Source organism: Neophocaena asiaeorientalis, unplaced genomic scaffold (genome assembly GCF_003031525.2).
Source record: "Neophocaena asiaeorientalis asiaeorientalis breed wild unplaced genomic scaffold, Neophocaena_asiaeorientalis_V1.1 scaffold31, whole genome shotgun sequence".
NCBI classification, from domain to species: domain Eukaryota; kingdom Metazoa; phylum Chordata; class Mammalia; order Artiodactyla; family Phocoenidae; genus Neophocaena; species Neophocaena asiaeorientalis.
The window spans coordinates 3,419,595-3,446,466 of NW_020175320.1; the positions used below are offsets into that span (position 1 = coordinate 3,419,595).

The 26,872-nt window shown below is 37.8% G+C and overlaps 1 protein-coding gene across 1 annotated transcript in view; it reads left to right on the plus strand.

Annotated features, from left to right (window-relative positions):
* The window catches only part of CTNNA3 (catenin alpha 3), a 1,528,699-nt gene that overhangs the window by 798,931 nt on the left and 702,896 nt on the right, over window positions 1-26,872 (plus strand). Inside the window, 1 exon segment of the mRNA XM_024765510.1 lies at window positions 11,467-11,619. Coding sequence (XP_024621278.1) covers window positions 11,467-11,619 — 153 coding nt within the window.

Consider the following 26,872-nt stretch of genomic DNA (forward strand, 5'->3'; position numbering starts at 1 on the left):
AATACACGATAGGGCTGAAATGCCTCTGAGTGCCTGGTACATAGTAAAGTTTTAGAGAATGTTGGTAAATTGATTCTATTACATTAAAAACTGAGTTTATTATCCAAATGCTTAGAGCGAACAGCTAGCAATTCAGAGACCCTACCAATTTCCCCTTCTAACTCTTGCCAGGATGCTTCAAAAATTAGTTTCTGTTTAAGTTAAGGCTACTTTTAACCTTAGGTCATCAGGAACATAGGATTAGAAAGGATTTCATTAAATAATTTAGAAGTCTAGTGTTATGCCACAAGTTGAAATTTTTTCCTCCAGAAATATGAAGATTTAGCTATTTTCAAAGACCTTTGCTTTCCATTCCTTTCCACTGTTTAATAACCGGAGTTCTTTTTCATGTACAGCTTTAACTTGGTCACTATCAACACATAAAAGTGGGGCAAAAACTTTTCAACCATAAACTATTAATGCAATATATTATTATTAGTTTATTTGTATTATTATTGTAGTTTAATGGGAAGATTTAGTAAAATGGCCTGAGCAATCTTTTAATTCAGAAGTAGATTTGGAAGTGGAATAAATAGGGATCCCCAGCCAGGTAATAATAGCTGTGTAAAAGCACAATTTTGAAGGCTGGGAAAATTCCAATTTCTCAACTTTATGGCCTTAATGGGAATTCTGTTTCTACTGTCAGCACTTAAAATCATGGAATGTAAGAGTTGGAAGGAACTTAGCACAACCTGTCTTATGATGCAGATGAGAAAGCAGGTTAGTGTAGTGAGGTGACCCACCTAAGGAGGAGGGGGACTGAACCTACATCCACTCATAACCTACACCCACTTCAGGAACTCTCACCCTCAGGACTGTCCTCCCTGTTAGTTGTACTACTTTCATTCTCTACCTTCTTCAGTATTTCTACCCCATCTGCTCCTCCCCGGACTTGGAAAAGTTGTTACTATGAGCTGTTAACAACTGTGTCTTTTATTCTGGTCTCATCCCTCTAGATTCCCTTCAGCAAAGTTATGCACGAAGACCTGATGTACATTTAGACCTCCAAAGCTTTTGGAATAATTATTTTTCTTAACAAAAAGTTAAAGCAGTCCTTTGTGTGTAGGATTACCAGATTTAGCAAATCAAAGTACAGGATGACCAGTTAAATTTGAATTACAGATTAACAGCAAACAAATATTGCATGGGAACATAATTAAGTATAAAATATAGTTGCGTTGATCTGAAATCCAAATTTAACCAAGAATCTTGTATTTCATCTTGCAATCCTACTCTGATTTCCACCTCACATCATCAGTGAGACAGAGAAACAGCAAGGGGGTTACTAATACTTTTCTTCGTAGTAAGAGGATGTTTCTAGCTCCTAGAGAACTACTGTGTTCCAGAGTTATGAAAATTCCCTGTGGTTTCACAGGTCACATCTTCATTTTTTTGGTTAAGTACTGCTGCTTAACAAACCACTATAAACAATAGCAACCATTTTACTGTTTCATGATTCCATAGGTTGGCTGGGGTGCAGGTGGGGCTGTTAGTGAGTCCATTTCTGTAGTATTTTCACTTGTGGTCTCGTAGGTAGTTCAAATGGTGTCTGGGTTCAGGGCTTAGTATTTGAGGCCTCAGTTCTTCTTTTTCTTTCTCTCCATGTGGTGTCTAATCCCCTAAGGCCCCCATTCATGTGGCTTTTCTCTCTGTCAGGGGAGCCTGGATTTCTTACACATTGGTTCAAGGCTCCAAGAAAGGAGAGATGGAAGTTGACAGGCTTTCTTAGTGCCTGAGCTCCAAAGTCACTAGGATGCTTTTGCCTCTGCATTCTATAGATCAGCATACTACAAACCCTGCTCCAGGTCAACAGGAGGAAGTGAAAGCACTATCTCTTATGGGAAGAGTGGCATGTGTATATGGGAAGATGGGATTGTTAGGAGCTGTCTTGGGAGACATCCATGGTCTTCGGTGTGAGTTGAGGTAGTTGCTTTGATTTGTTCTCAGTATCCTCACTTGCCTTCCCAAGAACTTAATTTTCCATCCTGATGTTTATGCTTGTGGCAATAATACAAACTAGTTTAAACAACATGAGTCATCTCCACCTCTTCTTGCAAAATTTATTAAGCAGTCTGTTTTGAGCATCCTGTATATACTGTACTTTTTACAGAGGAAGGAGAAAGTCCCTATCCTTACAGTGTTTTTCATTGGAATATTTAATATTCTTTTCTTGTTCTAGATCTGTGTTTGTTTGCTTGTTTTTAGTAGGAAAAAAACAAGCAAACAAAGCCTGTCTCCCTGCTCATTCATCTTAATTCCTTTGCTTACCCATGGCCTGTCCATTGGCAGCACAGAAACATTTTAGCTCAGAGAATCAATGGACTTCATCTGTGAGGAATGAGATAGATTTCTTAAACATAGCTCGGAAAAAGAAAATTATACATTTTGGGGTAATAACATGAATGTCCTACAGGAGATTTACTGTTTTTTTATTTCAAATACACAATTTGTCTTTTCTTGCTCTGTGATTTCATTGCTTGTTGCACTAGAGAGCAAAGACAAAAGTCCTTGGCATTGTGTTCCAGAATTTCTATAATTTGGCACCAACTTAATCCTCATAATTTTTCTTCTTTTTTTTTTAGTTTTGCTATAAAATTTATTTATTTTATTTTTTAACACCTTTATTGGATATAATTGCTTTACGATGGTGTCTTAGTCTCTGCTTTATAACAAAGTGAATCAGTTACACATATACATATATCCCGATATCTCCTCCCACTTGCGTCTCCCTCCCACCCTCCCTATCCCACCCCTCTAGGTGGTTACAAAGCACAGAGCTGATCTCCCTGTTCTATGTGGCTGCTTCCCACTAGCTATTTTACATTTCGTAGTATATATAAGTCCATGCCACTCTCTCAGTTTGTCCCAGCTTACCCTTCTCCATCCCCGTGTCCTCAAGTCCATTCTCTACGTCTGAGTCTTTATTCCTGTTCTACCCCTAGGTTCTTCAGAAACTAATTTTCTTTTTTTTAGATTCCATATATATGTGTAAGCATATGGTATTTGTTTTTCTCTTTCTGACTTACTTCACTCTGTATGACAGGTTCTGGGTCCCTCCACCTCGCTACAGATAACTCAATTTCGTTTCTTTTTATGGCCGAGTAATAGTCCATTGTATATATGTGCCACATATTCTATATCCATTCTTCTGTCGATGGACACTTAGGTTGCTTCCATGTCCTGGCTATTGTAAATACAGCTGCAGTGAGCATTGCGGTACACGACTCTTTTTGAATTATGGTTTTCTCAGGGTATATGCCCAGTAGTGGGATTGCTGGGTCATATGGTAGTTCTATTTGTAGTTTTATAAGGAACCTCCATACTGTTCTCCACAGTGGCTGTATCAATTTACATTCCCACCAACAGTGCAAGAGGATTCCCTTTTCTCCACACCCTCTCCAGCATTTATTGTTTGTAGATTTTTTATGATGGCCATTCTGACTGGTGTGAAGTGATACCTCATTGTTGTTTTGCTTTGCATTTCTCTAATGATTAGTGACGTTGAGCATCCTTTCATATGTTTGTTGGCAATCTGTATATCTTTTTTGGAGAAATGTCTATTTAGGTCTTCTGCCCAGTTTTGGATTGGGTTATTTGTTTTTTTAATAATGAGCTGCATGAGCTGCTTGTAAATTTTGAAGATTAATCCTTTGTCAGTTGCTTCATTTGCAAATGTTTTCTCCCATTCTGAGGGTTGTCTTTTTGTCTTGTTTATGATTTCCTTTGCTGTGCAAAAGCTTTTAAGTTTCATTAGGTCCCATTTGTTTATATTTGTTTTTATTTCAATTTCTCTGGGAGGTGGGTCAAAAAGGATCTTGCTGTGATTTATGTCATAGAGTGTTCTTCTTATGTTTTCCTCTAAGAGTTTGATAGTGTCTGGCCTTACAATTAGGTCTTTAATTCATTTTGAGTTTACTTTTGTGAATGATGTTAGGGAGTGTTCTAATTTCATTCTTTTACATGTAGCTGTCCAGTTTTCCTAGCACCACTTATTGAAGAGGCTGTCTTTTCTCCATTCTTTAGTCTTGCCTCCTTTATCAAAAATAAGGTGACCATCTGTGTGTGGGTTTATCTCTGGGCTTCCTGTGCTGTTCCATTGATCTATATTTCTGTCTCTGTGCCAGTACCATACTGTCTTGATTACTGTAGGTTTGTAGTATATTCTGAAGTTAGGGAGCCTGATTCTTGCAGCTCCGTATTTCTTTCTCAAGATTGCTTTGGCTATTCGGGATCTTTTGTGTTTCAATACAAATTGTGAAATTTTTTTGTCCTAGTTCTGTGAAAAATGCCATTGGTAGTTTGACAGGGATTGCATTGAATCTGTAGATTGCTTTGGGTAGCATAGTCATTTTCACAATATTTATTCTTCCAATCCAAGAGCATGGTATAGCTCTCCATCTGTGTGTATCATCTTTCATTTGTTTCGTCAGTGTCTTATAGTTTTCTGCATACAGGTCTTTTGTCTCCATAGGTAGGTTTATTCCTAGGTATTATATTCTTTTTGTTGCAAAGGTAAATGGGAGTGTTTACTTAATTTCTCTCTCTAATTTTTCATCATTAGTGTATAGGAATGCAAGAGATTTCTGTGCATTAATTTTGTATCCTGTTACTTTACCAAATTCATTGATTAGCTCTAGTAGTTTTCTGGTAGCATCTTTAGGATTCTCTGTGTATAGTATCATGTCATCTGCAAACAGTGACAGCTTTACTTCTTCTTTTCCAATTTGGATTCCTTTCGTTTTCTTCTCTGATTGCTATGACTAAAACTTCCAAAACTATGTTGAATAATAGTGGTGACAGTGGACAACCTTGTCTTGTTCCTGATCTTAATGGAAATGGTTTCAGTTTTTCACCATTGAGAACGAAGTTGGCTGTGGGTTTGTCATATATGGCCTTTATTATGTTGAGGTATGTTCTCTCTATGCCTATTTTCTGGAGGGTTTTTATCATAAATGGGTGTTGAATTCAGTCAAAAGCTTTTCTGCATCTATTGAGATGATCATATGGTTTTTCTCCTTCAGTTTGTTAATATGGTTTATCACATTTAGTGATTTGTGTAAAGAATCCTTGCATTTCTGGGATAAACCCCACTTGATCATGGTGTATGATCCTTTTAATGTGCTGTTGGATGCTGTTTGCTAGTATTTTGTTGAGGATTTATGCATCTATGTTCATCAGTGATATTGGCCTGTAGTTTTCTTTGTGACATCTTTGTCAGATAACATATAATACATTTATTAAAATAAAAAAATAAGAAAAAAGAAAAAAATTCTTTAAAACATAAATGGATAGGAGAAATGGTGGAAGCAAAGCTATACAGACAAATTCTCACACAGAAGCATACACATACACACTCACAAAAAGAGGAGAAGGGGAAAAAATCATAAATCTTGCTCTCAAAGTCCAACTCCTCAATTTGGGATGATTCGTTGTCTATTCATGTATTCCACAGATGCAGGGCACATGAAGTTGATTGTGGAGCTTTAATCCGCTGCTTGTGAGGCTGCTAGGAGAGATTTCCCTTTCTCTTCTTTGTTCTCACAGCTCCCAGGGTTCAGCTTTGGATTTGGCCCCGCCTCTGCGTGTAGGTCGCTGGAGGGCGTCTGTCCTTCGCTCAGACAGGACGGGGTTAAAGGAGCAGCTTATTCGGACTTGACGTTGCACCAGCCTGAGGTGCGCCGTGCGTTCTCTGGGGTAAATTGCCCCTGGATCCCGGGACCCTGGCAGTGGCGGGCTGCACAGGCTCCCCGGAAGCGGGGTGTGGACAGTGACCTGTGCTGGCACACAGGCTTCTTGGTGGTCGCAGCAGCAGCCTTAGCGTCTCATGCCCGTCTCTGTGGTCCGTGCTTTTAGGCGCGATTCACAGCCCGTCTCTGGAGATACTTTAAGCAGCGCTGTTAATCCCCTCTTCTAGCGCACCAGGAAACAAAGAGGGAAGAAAAAGTCTCTTGCCTCTTCGGCAGGTCCAGACTTTTCCCCGGAATCCCTCCCAGGTAGCCGTGGCTCACTAACCCCCTACAGGCTATGTTCACGCCGCTAGCCCCAGTCCTCTCCCAGCGCTCAGACCGAAGCCTGAGCCTCAACTCCAGGCCCCGCCCGCCCCGGCGGGTGAGCAGACAAGCCTCTCGGGCTGGTGAGTGCCGGTCGGCACCGATCCTTTGTGCGGAAATCTCTCCCCGCTTTTCCCTCTGCACCCCTGTTGCTGCGCTATCCTCCGCGGCTCCGAAGCTTCCCCCCTCCGCCACCTGCAGTCTCTGCCCGCAAAGGGGCTTCCTAGTGTGTGGAAACTTTTCCTCCTTCACAGCTCCCTCCCACTGGTGCCGGCCCCGTCCCTATCCTTTTGTCCCTGTTTATTCTTTTTTGTTTTGCCCTACCCACGTACGTGGGGGGTTTCTTGTCTTTTGGGAGGTCTGAGGTCTTCTGCCAGCGTTCAGTGGGTGTTCTGTAGGAGTTGTTCCACGTGTGCATGTATTTCTGGTGTATCTGTGGTGAGGAAGGTGATCTTCGCGTCTTACTCTTCCGCCATCTTCCCGGAAGCTCCCATCCCTATTCTTTTGTCTCTGTTTTTTCTTTTGCCCTACCCAGGTACGTGGGGAGTTTCTTGCCTTTTGGGAAGTCTGAGGTCTTCTTCCAGCGTTCAGTAGGTGTTCTGTAGGAGTTGTTCCACGTGTAGATGGAGGAAGGTGATCTCCACGTTTTACTCCTCTGCCATCTTGAAGGTCTCCTGTCAGTCCTCATAATTCTTAACGTTCCTTCTCCTTTCACTTTCTTCCTCAGTTCTTCCTGCTTCACACCAGCACACTAACCTGTTCTCTGGCTAGAGTCTACTTGCTATTCACCAAATTTCCCACCACTTCCATACTCACTTCCGGATACACATGCGTCTTTGTATATATGGCTTGTTCAATGTGGTGCCTTTCCTATTTCCCTTACTCTCCCTACCCAACCCCTAAGTGACTGAGGAAGTTCAAGACTAACATAAATCCTATTTCTCCCATGAAACCTTTGCCATTTTTATCAGCTGGACTTATTCTTTTTCTTCCTGGAGTGCTTATAGCATTGGTAGTTGTATTATAGCAGTAATCATATACTGCTTGTCTTTTTCTTCTCTAGTGGATTTTTCTTCACACTGGATTTTAAATCCTTAAAATGATAGTTATGACAACATCTCTCATTTAGCAAATGTTTTCTACCCACTGTAGTCCTTACATTATTGATTTTTATCCCTGGAGCAAGAAATAATGCCATGACTATCTGAACCTCTCAGGTGAGTCAATTTACTGAACATTACCCAGCTAACTGGTAGAGCCAAGGTTTCAGCACAGGTCCATCCATCTAAACCCAGCCCAAATTTGTAACCACTGTGCCAGGGGCCAGGGATAATGACCTATTCACCTTCAGAACTTCTAGTGTGTAATACACTGATTTTACTATTATAAATTTTTTTCTTCCTGATTATTTATTTTACATGTTTTCAGAATTTCAATTTTCTTGTTCCTTTAATCTCTTTTCTCATTTATTTGAGAACTGCACGCATATTAAAATTCTTAATAAGGAAGATTTTAAACCTTCTTTACTTCATTACAAAATTCAAACAATCAGATATATTCCATTTCTACTGAATTATGCAGAGTGAAACAGATACTTGATTTCACTAAAGGCAGGTTAAAATTTTTATATATATTGAGAAATAATTGTCTATTTCATAAAGGCCATAGTAAAGACTTAAGGTATGTCAAATAAAATAGGATTCTGGTGAAAACAAACAAAGAAACACAACAATTTGATTGATTCTTTAGCTGCTGAGTTGCTGAATTGCTGTACTCATCTCTTTTCCATGTTGGTAGTACCGGTGCCACACTCAGAAAAATGTGTTTAGGTTCTTGTACCTCCTTCTCCTCATTCTTGTCATCAAATAATATTAAGTATCCATAAGATACACATCTCATTAAATTGACACAGTAGGTGTATGCTGAATTAATTATTAGGTGATTTAGTTCCTATTAGTTAATTGAGTTTTGAAAGTCACATTTTGCTCTTTGACTTAAAATTAAAATGGCATTAATAATACACAAATAGAAGTTTTATACTTCCCTGAGGGCGATTCTTTTCTAAAACACTTTCTCTTCTTTCCATTCCTCTTTCACACACAGTTTCATTTTTTCTATTCCTTTATTTGGTGGTGGTTAGAGGGTGGGCAGGTCTTTGTTACAGTTTGCACATACAGCCGTCACTTTTGGAATTCCACTGTAGAGAAATATTTTATCTGAGATCCCAAACCACTTTCATCAGTGGTAATGTACAATTGAAATGAAAAAAATTCCATATGAATATGTCAGAACATACAAAGGAAATTACTTAGCATGGCATTCGGGGTCTTCCGTATTTTGTCCCTATGTTCATTTATGGTCTCATCTCATATTTCCTCTTTCATGGTCAGCCATAATACAGGAGATAGCAGAATTAAACCCAGTGGTGTGCAAAGCAGAAGTGGCAAAGTGTGATCACCAATGGGTAGTTTATGTAAGACATCAGAGCCTATTACTTGCTACGCGAACAAACAGCACTAACACCAGATAAATGTGTCTATATTGGATTCCCCTGAAAACAGATCCTGAGACTGGGGCCTTTATTCAGGTTATTTATTTGAGAGGCACTTCCAAGAAGCAAGTGTAAAAGAATATCAAGCAAAGGAGAACAGGCAGGGAAGGAGGAAAGGATACGCGATTGAGGTCATCACTATAGGCAACAGTTGCTTAAGGACCTCTGAGAAGTGACGGAATGCCTCCCAGAATTGTCTGACCAATAGATGGAAGCTGGGAATTTTATCCAGTAGCTCCCGTACCCATTGGTTGAGGGTTGCTCCCAGTAGTATTGACTCTCTAGAACTTTGAGGCTGTTTGTGCTTGAGCTGAGAATCTCACAGAGACTTGGAGCAGGCCCTGAGAAAGAATAACAAAAAGAAGCATGGAATGCACTCGAGGTGGGATGTCTTTGGAGGATGTGGAACTGTCCCCACCCCCCAGCAACACTTGAAATCAGAGACTGGTCCAGTGGATGACATGTAAAGTACCAAAGGCCTCTAATGTAGCCTGTAATCATAGCTATGAATGTAATGGTAAATGATCAGGAATCAGTAAGAGAGAGAATCTGGTGAGAAAACTGTGGGTTGGTTGCATTGATTGTGCTGTTTGTTTGCATGGGTTGAAGATGCTTTCAAAGGGAAGGATATTTCCGTGCCTGCTGATGGTTTGCTATCTCTTAAGCGTATCACTCATGTCTAACACAAGTCACCGATTTCTGGCCATTTCCTTCTGTCATCTTTTAATCTTTTTGTCTGAATTTTGTTCTTTTACCTGAAATACCTTTCACTGTTTCCATTGTGCCTAATGAGACTCTATTTCAATCTTTTCTCTACCATCACATTCCAGTCACACTAGATACTTGTGATTCTGGAGGATTATAAGGGACCATGTGTTTCCAACCTGACATTTTTCACAATACCTAGCTCTTGGTAGAAATGTAAGGAAATGGTGTTCAGAAATACTTGTTGAATTGAATGAAATCAAATACACAGAAAAGAAGATTCAGCACATCCATAATGTGGGTGTTATAATTGTGTTTGGTAGGATAAGTTCATTTGAAGAGCATTGATACAGAGGTTTATTTGAAAGTTTCCCTTTCAGCTGTTGGGTCATTTCCTCTCTTTGTTTCTTGGCCATCATCTCAGCCTCTTTTTAGGTCCTACTCTCCATCTGCACGACTACCATAAGTGGTAGTATTTTTTAAGATTTTATTCTTGGACATCTCACTGTGCATCTTCCTCTATATGATTCTCTTCACCTCCTTGGCTTGAATTACCTCCCATGTGTATGCTGGCTTTCAGCCACATATCTCTAGTGTAAATCTCCTCTTAGCCTCCCTTCTATATGTCCTGGTTACAAATGAAGGAAGAAAAGGATAAAGGGGAGGGATGGTCATTGGCAACAGCTCCCCTTCTGAGAGATTTCTTCTACTTTTCTCTCATGTACGTGGAACTAACACAACTTGCATTTCCCAGCACAACTCCTAACTTATGATCTCTTGCCTGACTTCCCTGGTCCACTCTTTATGGACATCAAACAGTTCATTCACTCAAGGTCTACCCCTTGCCTTGTAAACACGTAGCACTCTACACCCTGTCCAAGTAAATGCTCAGTAAATGTTAATTAGTTGCCATTAGTGATTTGCGGTTCTGCATGCTAAGCAGAATCTTTCCTTGGGGATCTTCCTACTGCCTTTGTGAAATTGTTGATAGCCATAAAAATTTCACAGTTCTTCTGAGAAAGCTCCACTGTCTTAGACAAAGGTATTTTTCTCCCCCAAACCTATAATTATTATGGATTTATTATCCTACAATTGTTATAGGAAGAGAGACAGTGCTTTTTTTTTTCATGTAGCTACATCATTTAACCCCTTGAAAATATATTAATTCTAATGTAATCCAAAACTAGAGTGTCTGCTGGTTTTAAAAAATATTCTAAAATATAATTTTCACAGAAGGCAAGTTACAAATTCCCTGTCTGATACCTAGTCATATCTTTATTACAGAGATTATTAAATTGAGGGAGTTGACCAAAAACTTTGGAGCCATTCATAATCACTGAGATTGTTAATGAAACATTTCAAGATACTGTGATCTTTAAGGACTCAATATTATATAAATACAATGCATTAATTTTCCAACTCAGTTTTAAATTTCATAAAATATCTGCTGAGTAGAGTAATTGCCTGATTGTCATTTATAAGCTTACACATAATCTAATTTAAAAGAACTAATTGTAGTAGAATGTTATACTTGTTTAATAACTTAAGGTGTGAGGGCAAGAACAGTTAATGCAAATGGAGAAAATTGGACATCAAACTCATTTTCTATTCTCCTTGCTCTATTAATCTGTTACCCACTGGCATAATCAGTGATCTAACTTGGTTTAATTACCATGAAGTCTACAGTTCAGCTAATCAAAATTTATCATGAGTTCTTCCAACAAAGTAGAAAACATTTTATACTTTTGTAATTATGAAAATACATGATGTACAATGTTGTTTGTACACATGCATAAACATTACAATAGTGCAATTTCTTTGAGGGAAAAGTACAGTACTGTCACTTATAATCTGACCTCTGGGCTAAGTACAATTTAAGAAAAAAGAGAGTCATTTTTGAGAGCAAGAGAGCTATTGCTCGATGATTTTTTTTCTTGGATATTTAGCTTGCTTTAGCATTGTAAGTGACATTCATACAGTCTTAAATATTATGATTTTAGAGACTGTGCAAAAATACATAAAAAAGAAATTTTGTAATTACTGAGATTGTAAAAATAGGAAATAACAAGAACTATTTCTTGGAAAAAAAAAAAAACAACTGAATTTTTTATTTCTCCTCAGCTCCGTAAGGCTATTATAGATCATGTGTCAGACTCCTTTTTGGATACGACAGTCCCACTTTTGGTTCTCATTGAAGCTGCCAAGAATGGCCGGGAAAAGGAAATAAAAGAATATGCTGCGATATTTCGTGAACACACCAGCAGGCTTGTAGAGGTGAGTGTGCTAGAACTGTAACTACTCTAAGTCCAGGAGAATAGGGCTCTCATTCTGCATTTATAGCTGAATTGGATTCAAATAAAAACTTTTGTCCACTTATAGCAAATGAAGCAGAGTTGGGCCAAAGTACTATGAAGGTATGTATGTCAAATTGTATAAACTATCCCTCAATGGCTTGGAAAAGGAGCAAGTTATTTAGAAAGAATTATGAAAATATGATCGATATATTTTCTTAATGTGTATTTTTTTCAGAGCTACACACACACATACACAAACCTGGTTAAACACAGGTTTTATCCTTACAAATACTTTCTTCCTATTCTAACTTAAAAGTATTAGATGCTTTCTCTCATGCCACTTTATTGTTTCTCTCCCATCTTTTCATGGTTGTTACTCCTTCAGCCTTTCAAATCATATTCAACTATGAAACATGACTATAGGACATGAATGTAGGGTATACAGGGATAGAGAAACACAGAATAATTAAGTAGGGATAGTGGATTTGTCCGTGTCCCAGTAGAGGCAAGAGGAGATGATAAAACTGTAATTTTCTCCTGCTTGGAAACTGGAAACATGGAAATGCCCCATGATTTGGGGGGTAGGGGGGCCATATTGCTGAAGGAGCTATGAAGTGCTGGGCTATTCCTAGAAGACAGGTAGTGGAATTTACTGTCTTATGGACATCAATAATACAACCACGGTATAAGAGAAAGCCTGAATGGAAGAATTCCTAACCCCAGTAAAGTGACAGTACTCGTAAGTCCAGGAGTACTGGAAGGAAGGGGAACATGTGGTTGACCAGATCCTTGTACTAGAGCGATACACTGCTGGTACCCATCAGTGTGACTCTATCAGTTGTTTATGGCTTGTGTCAGTACTCATTGTCAGTGCTATGTGCTATGCTGATTATTAAATGTTCTATGCCTGTGCTATGCTGATTATTAAATGTTTTGACTGCCACACCTTCCTATATAGGCCATGAATTCTGTGATGAAATATGTATTTGGGGGGCCAAATTGCTTGTAAAACTTGTGTTAGAAATAGTCCCCACTTGCATTAGAAATGTTGTATAGTAAACGTTCTATACGACGTTTACTAAAGTAGAGGACTTTTCCAACATCCTTAATGTGGATCAACTGGGAAGGAAGTTTCCGAAGTAGCTAGCACTTCCGCTGGGTCCCAGTCTTCACGTCTAGAAAATAAGAGTGGCTAGATAGATGATTACTAAGATATAATTTCAGCCCTGAAACTGCCCCACCTACGACTTTGAAATCTTTGAACTTGCCAAGAACTCTGTGAGACAGGGCAGCTGATGTAATTCCCATTGGCCTTATGTGGAAATAAAAATACAAAACCTAAAACAAGCTAATGAGAGTCGAAGCTGATTTCCGGGTTTACCGTGTTTAAATAATTAATTCAGCTATTTATTACTTATCTAGTTTTATTTATTCCTTCTTGTACTCATTCCTCAAATATTTAGTAACTATTCCCAAAGGAAAATGTTAAAAGTTAAAAGAGCAGAACAGAGGAGCAGGTCATTAAAGGCACCTAAGTGTGGCTCCTGAATATCATAAATCTTTTGTCTAGAAATGTGTTTTCTAAGCTGAAGGAACACCAAATTATGAAAATAACTTTTTGGTGAAATATTCTGAAAGTAAAAGTTGGTTTGTGCTAATAACGTTGGATCCTTATTCCTATTTTTCAGTTTAGTTTCTAATGAAACATAAATCTCATGAGGTGCTCAATAAAGGATTCCTTGATCCCACGATTTTGGGGAAAAAGTTCTATTTCTCCTCTTGGAGATTTTACGTATCTGAAAAATCCAGATATAAAGAATTCTCTTTAAGTCAGAATTTCCCCAAATCAATTTATCTAAAGTTCTCTTTCTTTCATGATGCTTATTAGTAAGGCACTGCCTTCCAGAAACACTTGAGAATACTACCTTATTTTATTACCAAATGACAGTTTATTGCTATGTAGATAGAGCTCTAAGAATCTATTTTAAATGTTTAAGGATTTTGAAAATTCTGTAGTTCATGTGAATATGAAACAATAACAGATTTTGGAATTTTGAGCTACTAGGGGACTGAGAATGGGTCTTATTTAACTCTTGGTTCCCTTAACATATTATAATGAGATTATGCTGGCTTTGGAGTCTTCCAGTTCTCAGTCTGATATTACTTAGAAACTTGTCTTCAGTTCCAGTAAGCTTTTACTAGTTAACAAACCATCCCCAAACTTAGTGCTTAGAATAATCATTTGTTATTCTCTTACTGATCTGCAGGTTGACTGAGCAGAGCTGGGCAGTTCTCATGTAGGGTCTCTTTCATGTGCTGGTTGTCAAATACTGGCTGGGGATGGAACCCTTCAAAGGTTTGATTTGGCTAGACAAGCAAGATGGTACATTCACATGATTGAAAGCGCATGCTAGCTGTCAGCGGGGAGCTTAGCTGTGGTTGTCAACTGGAGCACCAGCCAATAAATACATGGCCTTTCCACGTGGCTTCAGCTTCTCAGAGCGTAGTTTCTGAGTTCTGAGATGAGAAGTCCCAAGAGCAAGCCAGAAACAGGAAGTAGAGCTGACATTCTCTTAAGGCCTGGGCCCAGCAATTGGCAGAGTACAGCTTCCGCTGTACTTTATTGATCAAAGCAACCACAGAGCCTGCCCAAGCACAAGGAGAGAAGAGGCAGCAGGAGACTCCACGTCTCACTGGAAGGAGCAGCAGAGTATTTGTGGCCACCTTTAATTCACACGTCTCTTCTTAGGGCTTCATTTGCTTTAGCTGTAAAGTGAAGGTTAAACAAGATAATGTCTAAGGTCACTACCAGTTTCTAAAATTTTAAGATCTGAGAAATACTTGTTACAGTTGAAAGACTCCTAGCTCTCTAAGAGATATAGACATAGGAGAAAATGAAAATGGTTTTTAAGTATACTGCTCAAACACTAGGTTGTTTATATATATCAAGAAGGAAAAAAAAGAAGGCTGCATTTATGTCCCAGGAAAATTCTTTTTTGAAAGGAGCTGTCTAACCAAAGCAAGAGAGAAAATCATCATTAATTTACTACAAACATTGAGATAGAAGTGTCTGGGGCAGAGTCTGAGGAAATAAGAGAACTAAAATATATCAGTTTCAGAGGACGTTGTGAGTTCACTTTGTATGGATGGATTGGTTACCAGTCTTACACGTCCCTTTTCCTAACCACCCCCCCCTACACAGACAAGCACATATACCCATCTTATTCCCAAGCTGGGTTATTTGACATAGCAGCGCAGATTCGATACTAAATGACTTCAAGAAAAAGCTATTTTCAATGTGTTTGGGTTTTGATACCTCAACTATGTTTGTCAGAGAAATTTAAAATCTAAAAGTGAACTTGTTGAAGTAAGACATAAGTGGGAAAAAAAAAGTCTATTTTTAAAGAATTCCTATCAGATCTTTTCCTATCAGAAAAAGTCCATGCTGTTAAAGGAGTGCTTTAGGTAATGGTTAACTTGTAACTTTTACGAAAGGGATAGTAAAAAGTCGAACTGAACACAAAGCAAAATCACAAAGCCTTAAGAAATTCTGTGAGTAATAATTAGAAAACAAAAAGGATTTGGAGTATTGGTGAAAGAAATGAGAATGAGGAAAAAAGTGGCCAATAAATCGGGCCTGAACATTCCCATTCTCTAGTGAAGTCATGTCTATTTTATTACCATGTAGTAAGTTTAACATAAAGTGACCATGGGTGAAATGATGGTTATAAAACCCTGGGCAGTACCAATAACTGGAGAACTTACATCCTTGTGGCTAATTTTATTTTACTTATGTTGAATTAAGTAACTGTTATGCAAAGCTTTTCCTACTTTGAACATCCAAGTTAGTCTGTGTTTTTGGATCCACCAAGGCACAGTAAGAATGAGACACAGGAGTCGAGGTTGGCCTTTTAAAAATTAAGCTCACATAGTGATTAGCAATTAATGACAATTAGCAATTAATGTGCTTATTGAATTGTGCTCCCCAGTACTTTGATGTTGCACTGATGGTGTCTTAGGGCACCGTTAACTCTACTGGCTTCCACCAATAATATCTACTAAACAAGAAGTTTAAAATATTTTATCTTAAAAAGAAAAATATTCAGTAATTCTAGAGGGTAAGGATTTTATTTTTTTATCGCTTTAAGCTTCCTCTCATAGCAAAGTCTATAAGCTAGTTCTCAATAGATCTGTCTTAAATGAAGAAACACATTCATAACACTCGCTCAGTTTTCTTCCTCTCTAAAAAGTTGACTCTGAGGATTCCAGTAACTGGACTTGACATATATGCCTGATCCCAATTATCTGAGTACCTCCCTACTCTGTTGTACAAAGATACTTTAAAATAATACTACACAATGATATTAGCAAATGGCTTTGCCATTAGTCATCAAAAGCAGACAGACACTATAAACCCTGCTCCAGATCTCCTTCAGAAGGAGTTTGTGACAATTTGATAACATCTTTAAAGAACTTAGCCCACTTCAGAGATAAAGTTTGTAGCTTTAATGTGGTAATGTAACTATTATTCAGAAGAATGCCGTTATATATTCAATAAAGACATTGTTTTTATAATGGCTATTAAATATTTCTCTAAAATTAATTTTTAAAACCCCCACTATTATTTCTGAATCATATTACAATTTGTTCTCAGCAAGTCAATTCAGGTTGAACACTACAGTTGCTACCAATTAAATGATAAAATCTCCTGTTTGTTCCATGGATTTTATCATATTAATTATTATTAAGCCTGCCAGTGTTAATGATCAAGACCTGGAAATTTCCTGTGAATTAGTGAAGTTTCTCTATGTGAAAAGCCAGCTTTGTCAGTGCTTTGACTTATTCATCAAAAATTCATGTCTTGATGTACCTTATTTTAGTAAGTTTCATGGGAGCCTTTCATCAAAAAGGAAAAAGTGGGTGGACATTTAATTATAATACTTCCCTCCAACCTACAAAGCTGATTGTTCCCACTCACAAAATGGCAAGCCAGATTTAGCAAAGCCCCAGTGCCAAGAGAGAAGACTTTAGAGGGGGACTCTTGCTGTTTGCAAGAAGTGCTCATTGCTATCAGCTCTACTAATATCGTTGCATTTTCACAGAATGCTGTTCAAATGTCACGCATTGCTTTAATTGATCATCTGTTATCAAATAAGGATATGTTTGGTTCTAAATAAATCAAGCTTTTAGAGACTCATCCCATTCTTCCTTCTTTCTCGTCCTCGACAAGAAAAAAAAAAAGGAAAAAAAAAAAAGAACAAACCCATATTTACGCTTGTACACAAACCAACAACTGTTCTACACAAACCAACAACTGTTCTCAGTGAGCATCTTGGCAGCTCTCCTCTTTTGCTGGGGAAAGGATATTATAGCTAAGTCAGAAATGGTTTTGCTTATATAGAATAGAGCACACAGGTGTGACTGCCCACTCCCTGGATTAGAAACTGCTCAGCATTTTAATCTTCTTTTAGTTAAAAGACATGATGAACATGATTCTTCAAAGCCTAGCGTGAAAGCACAGGGAGTGACCTTTCCATGTTTTAGAGGTTTCTTTATAAATTTTCTATTCATGGTCTTTGGAATACAGGGAAAGTTCAGTGATACAATTATAGACAAGTCAGAGACTTTCCATAGTCAAGTGTAGTTTATTTTTGAATGGAATATTAGTGTTTCGGAATTAAGAGAAAGAAAACTATATGGGCTTAGAGTAGTTTGGAAATTCAGCATGAAGTAAGCAATATTTACATTAAACCTTAAAAACTAGGCAGGACTTGGGTATGAAAAACTAGAACTCCAAGTGGAGATAACAGCATGAATAAAGAATAAAATGAAATCTAGATTTAAACTGGCTGGAGCATGAAGTGGGATAGCAGTACCTGATGAAGAGCCTTGAATATTTGAATGCTAGGGTGAAGAAGTTAGATTTCGTCTTATAGAACTGGATCCAGTAATGGATTTGGAAAGCAGCAGTTGCTTCTCAGCAGGGAAGACTCTCAAGGGAAGTCATATTGTGTGGTGGCTATTTTGCATCAGAACATAAAAATTTCTAACCTCCCCGAATTGCTTCGAATCTCATGAACATAAGCTGGCATTTAAAAATGACTGGATTTAAAACCTACTTATTATCCTACAATAAATGGAGAGAAGAAAACTAGTTTTAATAATGAAATTGGAGCAGAAAACAAGTGTCCCAGGACTTAATGGCACTAGATTGATGTTATACAATAGAAATAGAAGGCAGGCCACATATATAATTTTAAATTTTCTAGTAGCCATACTAAAAAGAGTAAAAATGAACAGGTGAACTAATTTTAATATGTTTTATTTAATCCAGTATACTCCAAATATTATCATTTTGACATGTAATCAATATAAAAACTATTAATGAGATGTCTTACATTTTTTGGTACTAAGTCTTAGAAATCTGTTATAGATTTTATACTTACAGCCTATTTTAATCTAGACTAGCCACACTTTAAGGGCATAATAGCCATAAGTGGTTCATGGCTCTGTTTTAGATAGTGCAGTTCTAGACAGGTGATTGGCAAGATGAGGACAAGAGTGTATTCATTCATTCATATAGTCATTCATTTAACAAACATGTCTTCAGTGCCTACCATGTGCCATGTACTGTGCTGGACTCTGGGACTCTAGAGCCTTTGTTTTTGTTTCTCTGGCATGATATACAGTAAGCACAACATTCAATAAATCATTGTTGAATGAATTAGTATAAGAAATGAAGTAGAATGTCCGTTAATCCTATAGGAGATCTTAAAAATGGTAACACTGTGACTTACTGAGTAAAGTGTGAAATATGGAGACTTTCTTGATGTTCCTGGGAAAGTGAATTAGTGTCTCTTGTATCTGTCCTGTAAAAGGCATACTCCATTGTAAAGTGACGATAACAGTAAGATTAGGTTGACACATTAAAATACCAAGTGCCACATGATGTGGACATCATTGTTCAGTGAATATTACTCTTCTTCCCTTTCCTCTCTTTAACATGTGTTCTTTTTTTTTTTTTCAATCTGGAAAGAGGTTACTTGAATCTCCAATACCCCTGATAAGCAATGAAAATTTCCTCTTAAAAAATTCATTTTAGGGCCTCCCTGGTGGCACAGTGGTTGAGAGTCCGCCTGCCGATGCAGGGGACACGGGTTTGTGCCCCGGTCTAGGAAGATCCCACATGCCGTGGAGCAGCTGGGCCCGTGAGCCGTGGCCGCTGAGCCTGCGCGTCCGGAGCCTGTGCTTCACAATGGGAGAGGCCGTAACAGTGAGAGGCCCACGTACCGAAAAAAAAAAAAAAATTATTTTATAAGGTGATGTCAAATATACTGTAGTTGTTGGACCTTTGTATGCAACTTCCAGATACAGATAAAAGTGTTTTTCAGGAACATTAACAGGCAATAAAATGGCACATGCAAAAAAATCAAGTGTTTTTCAGGAACATTAACAGGCAATAAAATGGCACATGCAAAAAAATCTCCTGCTGAAATTGTGTACCCAACATTTTGATATGTAATTAATTAATGTGTAAAACTTCTCTGAAACTGAAAACTTCCCCATATTACACTTCATGATGGTATTTGGCCAAAAGTTAACAAGCAAACATGCTGACAGTTACTGATGAATAATCCCAGGCCTAGAAGCCAAACTTTTTTTTAAATCACCAGTCTGATTATGCAAGTTGGAGCTAATCTATTTCTTTTAATCAATTCACTATTTCACTCAATTAAAAACAAAAATAGCGAGTCCCTGCAATGTGATCTATACAGCTCATTTATGCAGAGCCCTACTGTTGAGAACTGGTTTCATTTTTGTCTTTTGTGTCTTAAAACATATGAGTTCTACTCCCCTGCTTAGGTGACTTTAGCAAATTACTCAGCCTTTATGGAATTCAATTTAATGATCTGTAAATGGAAAGTAAAGGATTAAATAATCTCTCTTCCTGACATTCAAAATTCTAGAAACTAAAGAGAAGAGTTCTTTTATTTGTTTTATATGTGTAGATAACTTGGGTGAAGGAGGCTGGTTAAATAAAAGTATTGGAAGAGTGGTTATTTTATGGATTTCATAGCATAAAAGTAACTTTTTTTTAGTAATAAGAGAAAAACGAGGGAAGAAAATATAGGAAAATAAATAAAAGATTTAGTAATCTGTACCAGCATCATACAAAGAGCTTTATACTCATTACCTCATATCATCAATGCTCACAATGTGATTGAGAAAAATATTTTTATTACCATTTTGCTGATAAGGAAACCCTGGCTGAGAGAAATGAAGCAACTAGCCTAATGTCACACATCTAATAAATGACAGAGTAGGGAATCAACTTGTTTCTATCAGTGGCAGAAATTAAAGGAATAGAGGAAGCCCAATAAATCTAAAAATGGAAAGTGAGCCCAAGTTTTACTTGTTTCATTCCATGATGGAGAGAGGAAAAACCTTTCTGAATGCTTTTAGACAAGAGACCTGCTATTAAGTGGATCAAGCTGCAAAAGTTCCAAGAGTGGATTTCATTTTTTTCTAAAAATCTCTGATCTTATTCTACCATCCTTAGCTAGAGAAGCAGAAAGTCAGAAGCACACATTTATGCCCTTGAAATCCTTCTGCGTTTGGTCATTCTTCATAACTCTTGGGTAACTGCATAGCTAACGCTTAGTGGTTAGTCCAGGATGTACGCCCTAAGTGAGATCAGGCATCATCTTCTGATGAAATAGTACAAGGAGTCCATTTTTAAGGTGATTGTTTGGAACTTGAAATATATTTTGCCTTATAATCAGTGTTATTTATACTATTTAGCTCCCTTAGTCCACAAAGCCCTATTAAATTCAAAATTGCAGAGCATTTTATTAGAAGTATTCTTCCTAACCTAAAATGCATTTAGGGGTTCCCCTTCACTCATCCCCTTTATAACCTTGTGTGCAGAGCATCCCTAAGGTAGGGGCAGAAAATTCAAATGTTTACAGCAGGGGACAGACAAGTAATGAATGTGAACGCTCCATAGATGGGCCTCTGATGAAATGGAGAACATAAACTGAGTTTAAAGGATTGACCTCAACTTATCTTTTTTTTTTTTTTTTGCGGTACATGGGCCTCTCACTGTTGTGGCCTCTCCCGTTGCATAGCACAGGCTCCGGACGCGCAGGCTCAGCGGCCATGGCTCATGGGCCTAGCCACTCCGCGGCATGTGGGATCTTCCCAGACCGGGGCACGAACCTGTGTCCCCTGCATCGGGAGGCGGACTCTCAACCACTGCGCCACCAGGGAAGCCCCCTCAAATTATCTTTGGTCAATTATTGCTGTGTATGAAAGCAGGCCCTGTGTTCTCAGGCATTACAATTTCTTAAAAGAACTCATAAATATAGATTTTAATGTAAAAATCTTTTGATTTCTAGGTGTAGACAACTAAATCAGTTTAAAACAAAATAAAAACAAAACCACAATTTCATCATTTGTACCAATACATAATGCCAAGGACCACTAGTTTTTTCAGTCTCTGAGGTCAAGTTATGAAAGACAAGCTTCCCCAAGATGAATTTTTGAAGGAGCTGTAGATAAGATCTGGAGGATGTCCTGATAGTAAGAATCAGGTATTGAAGCTAGCTATGGAAAGGAGGTTGGTTTGGGTAAGTGGGCTCCTTCCAATTTTCTTTCCTGTAGTGGTTAACTTTGAAATAGGAGGTGAATTGCAAAGGGTTAAGAACCCAGAGAAGATCAGCTATTTCCTCTTATCTCCTCTGCTGCTTGGAAGCAATTCTAGGGTAGGAATGGGGAGAGAGAAAGGGGGATCTTGCCAAAGGATATTTCATATATATGTTAGACCCAGTTAAAGCTATAGCTGTGTATGTTCAGAAAATTCCTTTCGTGAGAAATCAATTACACTTGGAACTTTCTGCACAATGGAAGTGTTACATTTGATACTTTTAAAAGAAATGCTGTCATTAGTGGCAAAGTCAAATTTATTCTGCATTCCTTTGATCACTTTGTCTAACGTATAAGGAGCATGAAAAGAGACTTGGGTTTTCTAAATCATTCTTTGACATTTTTGTGAAATTATTCATGGTGTGCCAAAATAAAAGCAGAACATCCTTAGAGGGTTTGACTTTTGTGCTTTCAGTCAGTCTGGTAAATGACTGCTACAAATTCCCTTTGTCCTCCCCATATCTTTCTTTCACTTTAACTCTCCCTCTCACTCTTTCACTCCAACCGTTGGTATAGTCAAATTATTAATCGAAGTGTCAAAGGAGAACATCTAGTTGCTTTAATTTGCCTTTGCTAGCAACTTGATGTCTAAAGAGTTTGCATTATATTTGCAAAAAGCCACCTATTCCTCAAATAAATATTTTTCAAGACAGGAGCTGTACTGGTGCTGGGGATTCAATCACAGACAGAGAAAAGATAGACTCTGCCCTATTGGAGCTTACCATCTAAGAGAAAGTAAAGAAAAGTAAATTGCAATTGTGTTTGGATGTGAAAAATGATGTTAGGGATGAACTACTGGGTCCTGTTGGGGACATTTGTGGTTATTGGCTTGGTTTAGGATAAAAATATTACAATTTTGAGGAATTGGCTTAAAGCTGTAAATTTAAAAGGGCTGTTGGTTTAAAAGTCAAATTAGGCAAAGGAGAAGGGGAAAGAGGGCTATTTTAGAGACAGAAGGACTGGTACATTTAATGTGCCAGAAGTGAAGAGTACAGATTTCTCATATGGTACAGACAGTTATATGATACATGCATGTTTAACTTTATAAGAAACTGTCAAATTTTTTTTTTTTTCCAAAATGGCTAGACTACTTTGCATTCCCTCCAGCCATGTATATGTGCTCCAGTTGCTCCATATCCTTGCCAGTACTTGGTACTGTCAAAGTTTTTGTTTTTGTTTTCACCATTCTAATGTATGTAGTATTATTTTATTATGCTTTTAATTTGCCTTTCCCTAATTACTAATGACGTTGAATATCTTTTTTGTGACAAAATTATCAAGATATAATTCATATACCATACAGTTCACCTATTTAAAGTATACATTTCAGTGATTTTTAGAATGTTCTCAGAGTTGTGCAACCATCACACTTATTTTTAAAGCATTTTATCTCACCTAAACTAGGCAATCACTAATTTACTTCCTGTCTCTATACATTTGCCTATTCTGGATGTTACATGTAAATGGAATCATATGTCATGTGGTCTTTTGTGACTGGCTACTTTCACTTAGCATAATGTTTTCAAGGTTAATCATGTGTAGCATGTATCAGTACTTCATTCTTTTTATGGCCAATTCTATGTATAGGTATATCATGTTTTAGTTATCCATTCATAAGTTGATGGGCGTCTGGGCTGTTTCCGTTTTTTGGCTATTATTAATAATTCTGATGAACATTTTTATACAGGTTTTTGTGTGGGTGTATGTTTTTATTTCTCTTGGGTATATACCGAACAGCGGAATTCCTGGGTCATATGATAACCCTATATTAAATATTTGAGAAAATGCGGGACTCTTTAGGATGGTACCAAACTGTACCATTTTACATTCCCACCAGCAGTGTGTGAGCATTTCAGTTCTCCTCTTCCTTGTCAACACTTGTTATTGTTTGCCTTTGACTATATTCATTCTAGTGTATATGTCTCGTTGTGGCTTTGATTTGCATTTCCCTGATGGCTAACTATGTTGTACATAATTTCATGTGCTTTTTGCCTACTTGTATATCTTTTCTAGATAAATATTAGTTTAGATCTTTTTTTTTAATTTTTAAAAATTTTTATTTACTTTATTTTTGGCTGCATTGGGTCTTCCTTGCTGCGCGCGGGCTTTCTCTAGTTGTGGCGAGCAGGGGTTGCTCTTCGCTGTGGTGTGTGGGCTTCTCATTGTGGTGGCTTCTCTTGTTGCGGAGCATGGGCTGTAGGTGCACAGGCTTCAGCAGTTGTGGCTCGCAGGCTTTAGAGCACAGGCTCAGTACTTGTGACACGTGGGCTTAGTTGTTCCACAGCATGTGGGATCTTCCCGGACCAGGCCTCAAACCTGTTTCCCCCGCATTGGCAGGCAGATACTTAACCACTGTGCCACCAGGAAAGCCCTAGTTTAAATCTTTGATTCATTTTACAAATTGGATTGTTTGTCTTTCTATTATCAAGATTTAATAGTTCTTTATATATTTTAGAGGCAAGTCTCTTTCAGATATGTGATTTGCAAAATTTCCTCCCATTTTGTGTGTTGTCTTTTCATTTCTTGATGGTATCCTTTGAAACACAAAAGTTTTGAATATCGGTGAAGTGCTATTTACCTCTTTTATCTTTTGTTCCTTGTGCTTTTGGTTTCATATCTAAGAAACCATTGGATAATCAAGAGTTATGAAGATTTGCTCTTATGTTTTCTTCCAAGAGTTTTATAATTTTAGCTCTTACTTTTTTTTTTTTTTTTTTTGCGGTACACGGGCCTCTCACTGCTGTGGCCTCTCCTGTCGCGGAGCACAGGCTCTGGACGTGCAGGCCCAGCGGCCATGGCCCACGGGCCTAGCTGCTCTGTGTCACATGGGATCCTCCCGGACCGGAGCATGAACCCGCGTCCCCTGCATCGGCAGGCAGACTCTCAACCACTGCGCCACCAGGGAAGCCCTAGCTCTTACATTTAGGTCTTTGATCAGGTTTGAGTTAGCTTTTGTTTATGGTGTTACATATTCAAGAAGAATCTAGTTTATTCTTATTATTATTTATAATAGTTTATTCTTATATATATATATTCTTATATATATATATTCTTATATATATATATATAGTTTATATATATATATATAGTTTATTCTTATTATTATTATTTTTCATGCGATATCCATTAGTCCCAGCACCATTTGTTGAAAAGGCTACTATTTTCCAATTGAATCCTGTAAATCAGTAGACTGTAAGTTTGAGTGTTTATTTCTTGACTCAGTTCTATTCCATTGATCTATATGTCTATTATTATGTCAGTACCACTTGTCTTGATTACTATAGCTTTGTTATAAGTTTTAAAGTCAGAAAATATGAGCCCAACTTTGTTCTTCTTTTTCAAGATAGTTTTGGCTATAATGAGTCCCTTGAATTTCCATATGAATTTTAGGATAAGTATGTCATTTCTGAGGAAAAAAATCTGGAATTTTGATAGGGATTGTGTTGAATCTATAGATCAATTTGGGGAATATTTCCATGTTAACAATGTTAAGCTTCTGATTCACAAATATGAAATGTCTTTCCATTTATTTAGAACTGCTTTAATTTGTTTCAACATTTTATGGTTTTCAGCATATAAGTTTGCACTTCTTTTCTTATTTAATTCCTGACATTTTATTCTTCCTGATGCTATTGTAAATGTTATTGTTTCCTGTTTTCATTTTTAGGTTCTTTTTTGCAGTATATGGAAATGCATTTTTTTGTATATTGATCTTGTATCCTGCAACTTGCTGACTTTATTAGTTTTAATAGTTTGCCTATGTTTGTGTATACTGCTTAATATTTTCTATATATAAGATCATGTCATCTGAGAATATAATTATATGTCTTCATTTCAAATATGGATGGCTTTAATTTCATTTTCATGTGGAATTCCCCAAGCATTTTTTTATGCTTTTTTCCATTTGTATATCTTCTTTAGGGAAGTGCCTGTTCAAACATTTTACCTATTTTTTAATTGAGTTGTTTATTTACTTATTTTTGTATTGTTTAAAAGTGTTTTATATATTTTGAATACAAGTCCTTCGTTTATGTAAGTCATAAGGGTTTTCTTTTATATCTGTGGCTTGTCTTGTTAATATCTTCATAGTATCTAGGGCAGAAATTTAAAATTTGAAAAGTCAGAATTATCGATATTAGTAAATATGGATCACGCTTTTGTGTTTTATATGAGAAACTTTTGCTTAACCCAGAGTTACAAAGACTTTCTTGTATGTTTTCTTCTAAGAAGTTTTATACTGTTTAGTTTTTTTTTTTTGCGGTACGCGGGCCTCTCACTGTTGTGGCCTCTCCCATTGTGGAGCACAGGCTCCAGAAACGCAGGCTCAGCGGCCATGGCTCACGGACCTAGCTGCCCCACAGCATGTGGGATCTTCCTGGACCGGGACACGAACCTGTGTCCCCTGCATCGGCAGGTGCACTCTCAACCACTGCGCCACCAGGGAAGCCCTACTGTTTAGTTTTTACACTTGAGTTTTTATTCCATTTTGAGTTAATTTTTCTATATGGTACAAGGTAGGGGTAAAGGTTTGTTTATGTGTGTGTGTATTTATTGCATATGGATGTCCAAATATTTCAGCATCATTTCTCCATTGAATCATGTTTGTACTTTTGTTAAATATCAATTAACCTTTATTGTGGGTATACCTCTGGTTTACCATTCTATTCCATTGCTGTGTGTGTCTACCTTTCACCAATACCACAATGTCTTTAAAACTGTAGGCTTGGGCTTCCCTGGTGGTGCAGTGGTTGAGAGTCTGCCTGCTGATGCAGGGGACATGGGTTTGTGCCCTGGTCTGGGAAGTTCCCACATGCTGCGGAGTGTCTAGGCCCATGAGCCATGGCCGCTGAGCCTGCACTCCGCAATGGGAGAGGCCACAACAGTGAGAGGCCCACATACTGCAAACAAACAAAAAACTAGCCTTATAGTAAGCCTTGAAATCAGGTGTTGTGAGTCCTCTAATACTGTTCTTTTTAAAAATTGTTTCAGCTACTTTAATTCCTTTGTCTTTCTGTGTAAAATTTGGTACAATTCCTTCAATACCTACAAAACTGTTGCTGGGATTAAGATTGCAATTGCATGTATCTGTAGATCAGTATACAAGGAATTGACATCTCGATAATATTCAGTCCTCCAGTTCTTGAACATGATATATCTCTCTAATTGTTCAATCTTGATTTCTACTCTCCCTTCTTTTTTTGTGTGGCATACGGGCCTCTCACTGTCCTGGCCTCTCCCGCTGCGGAGCACAGGCTCCGGACGCTCAGGCTCAGTGGCCATGGCTCACGGGCCCAGCCGCTCCGCGGCATGTGGGATCTTCCCGGACCGGGGCACGAACCCATGTCCCCTGCATCAGCAGGCGGACTCTCAACCGCTGCACCACCAGGGAAGCTCTCTCTCTAATTGTTTACAGTATCTTTGAGTTTTTTCATCAGTATTTTGTAGTTTCCAGCATCCAAACATTTTTAGTTACTAAATATTTAAATAATAAAGCAAAGTTAACTTATTTCTTACATTAAACAAATCCA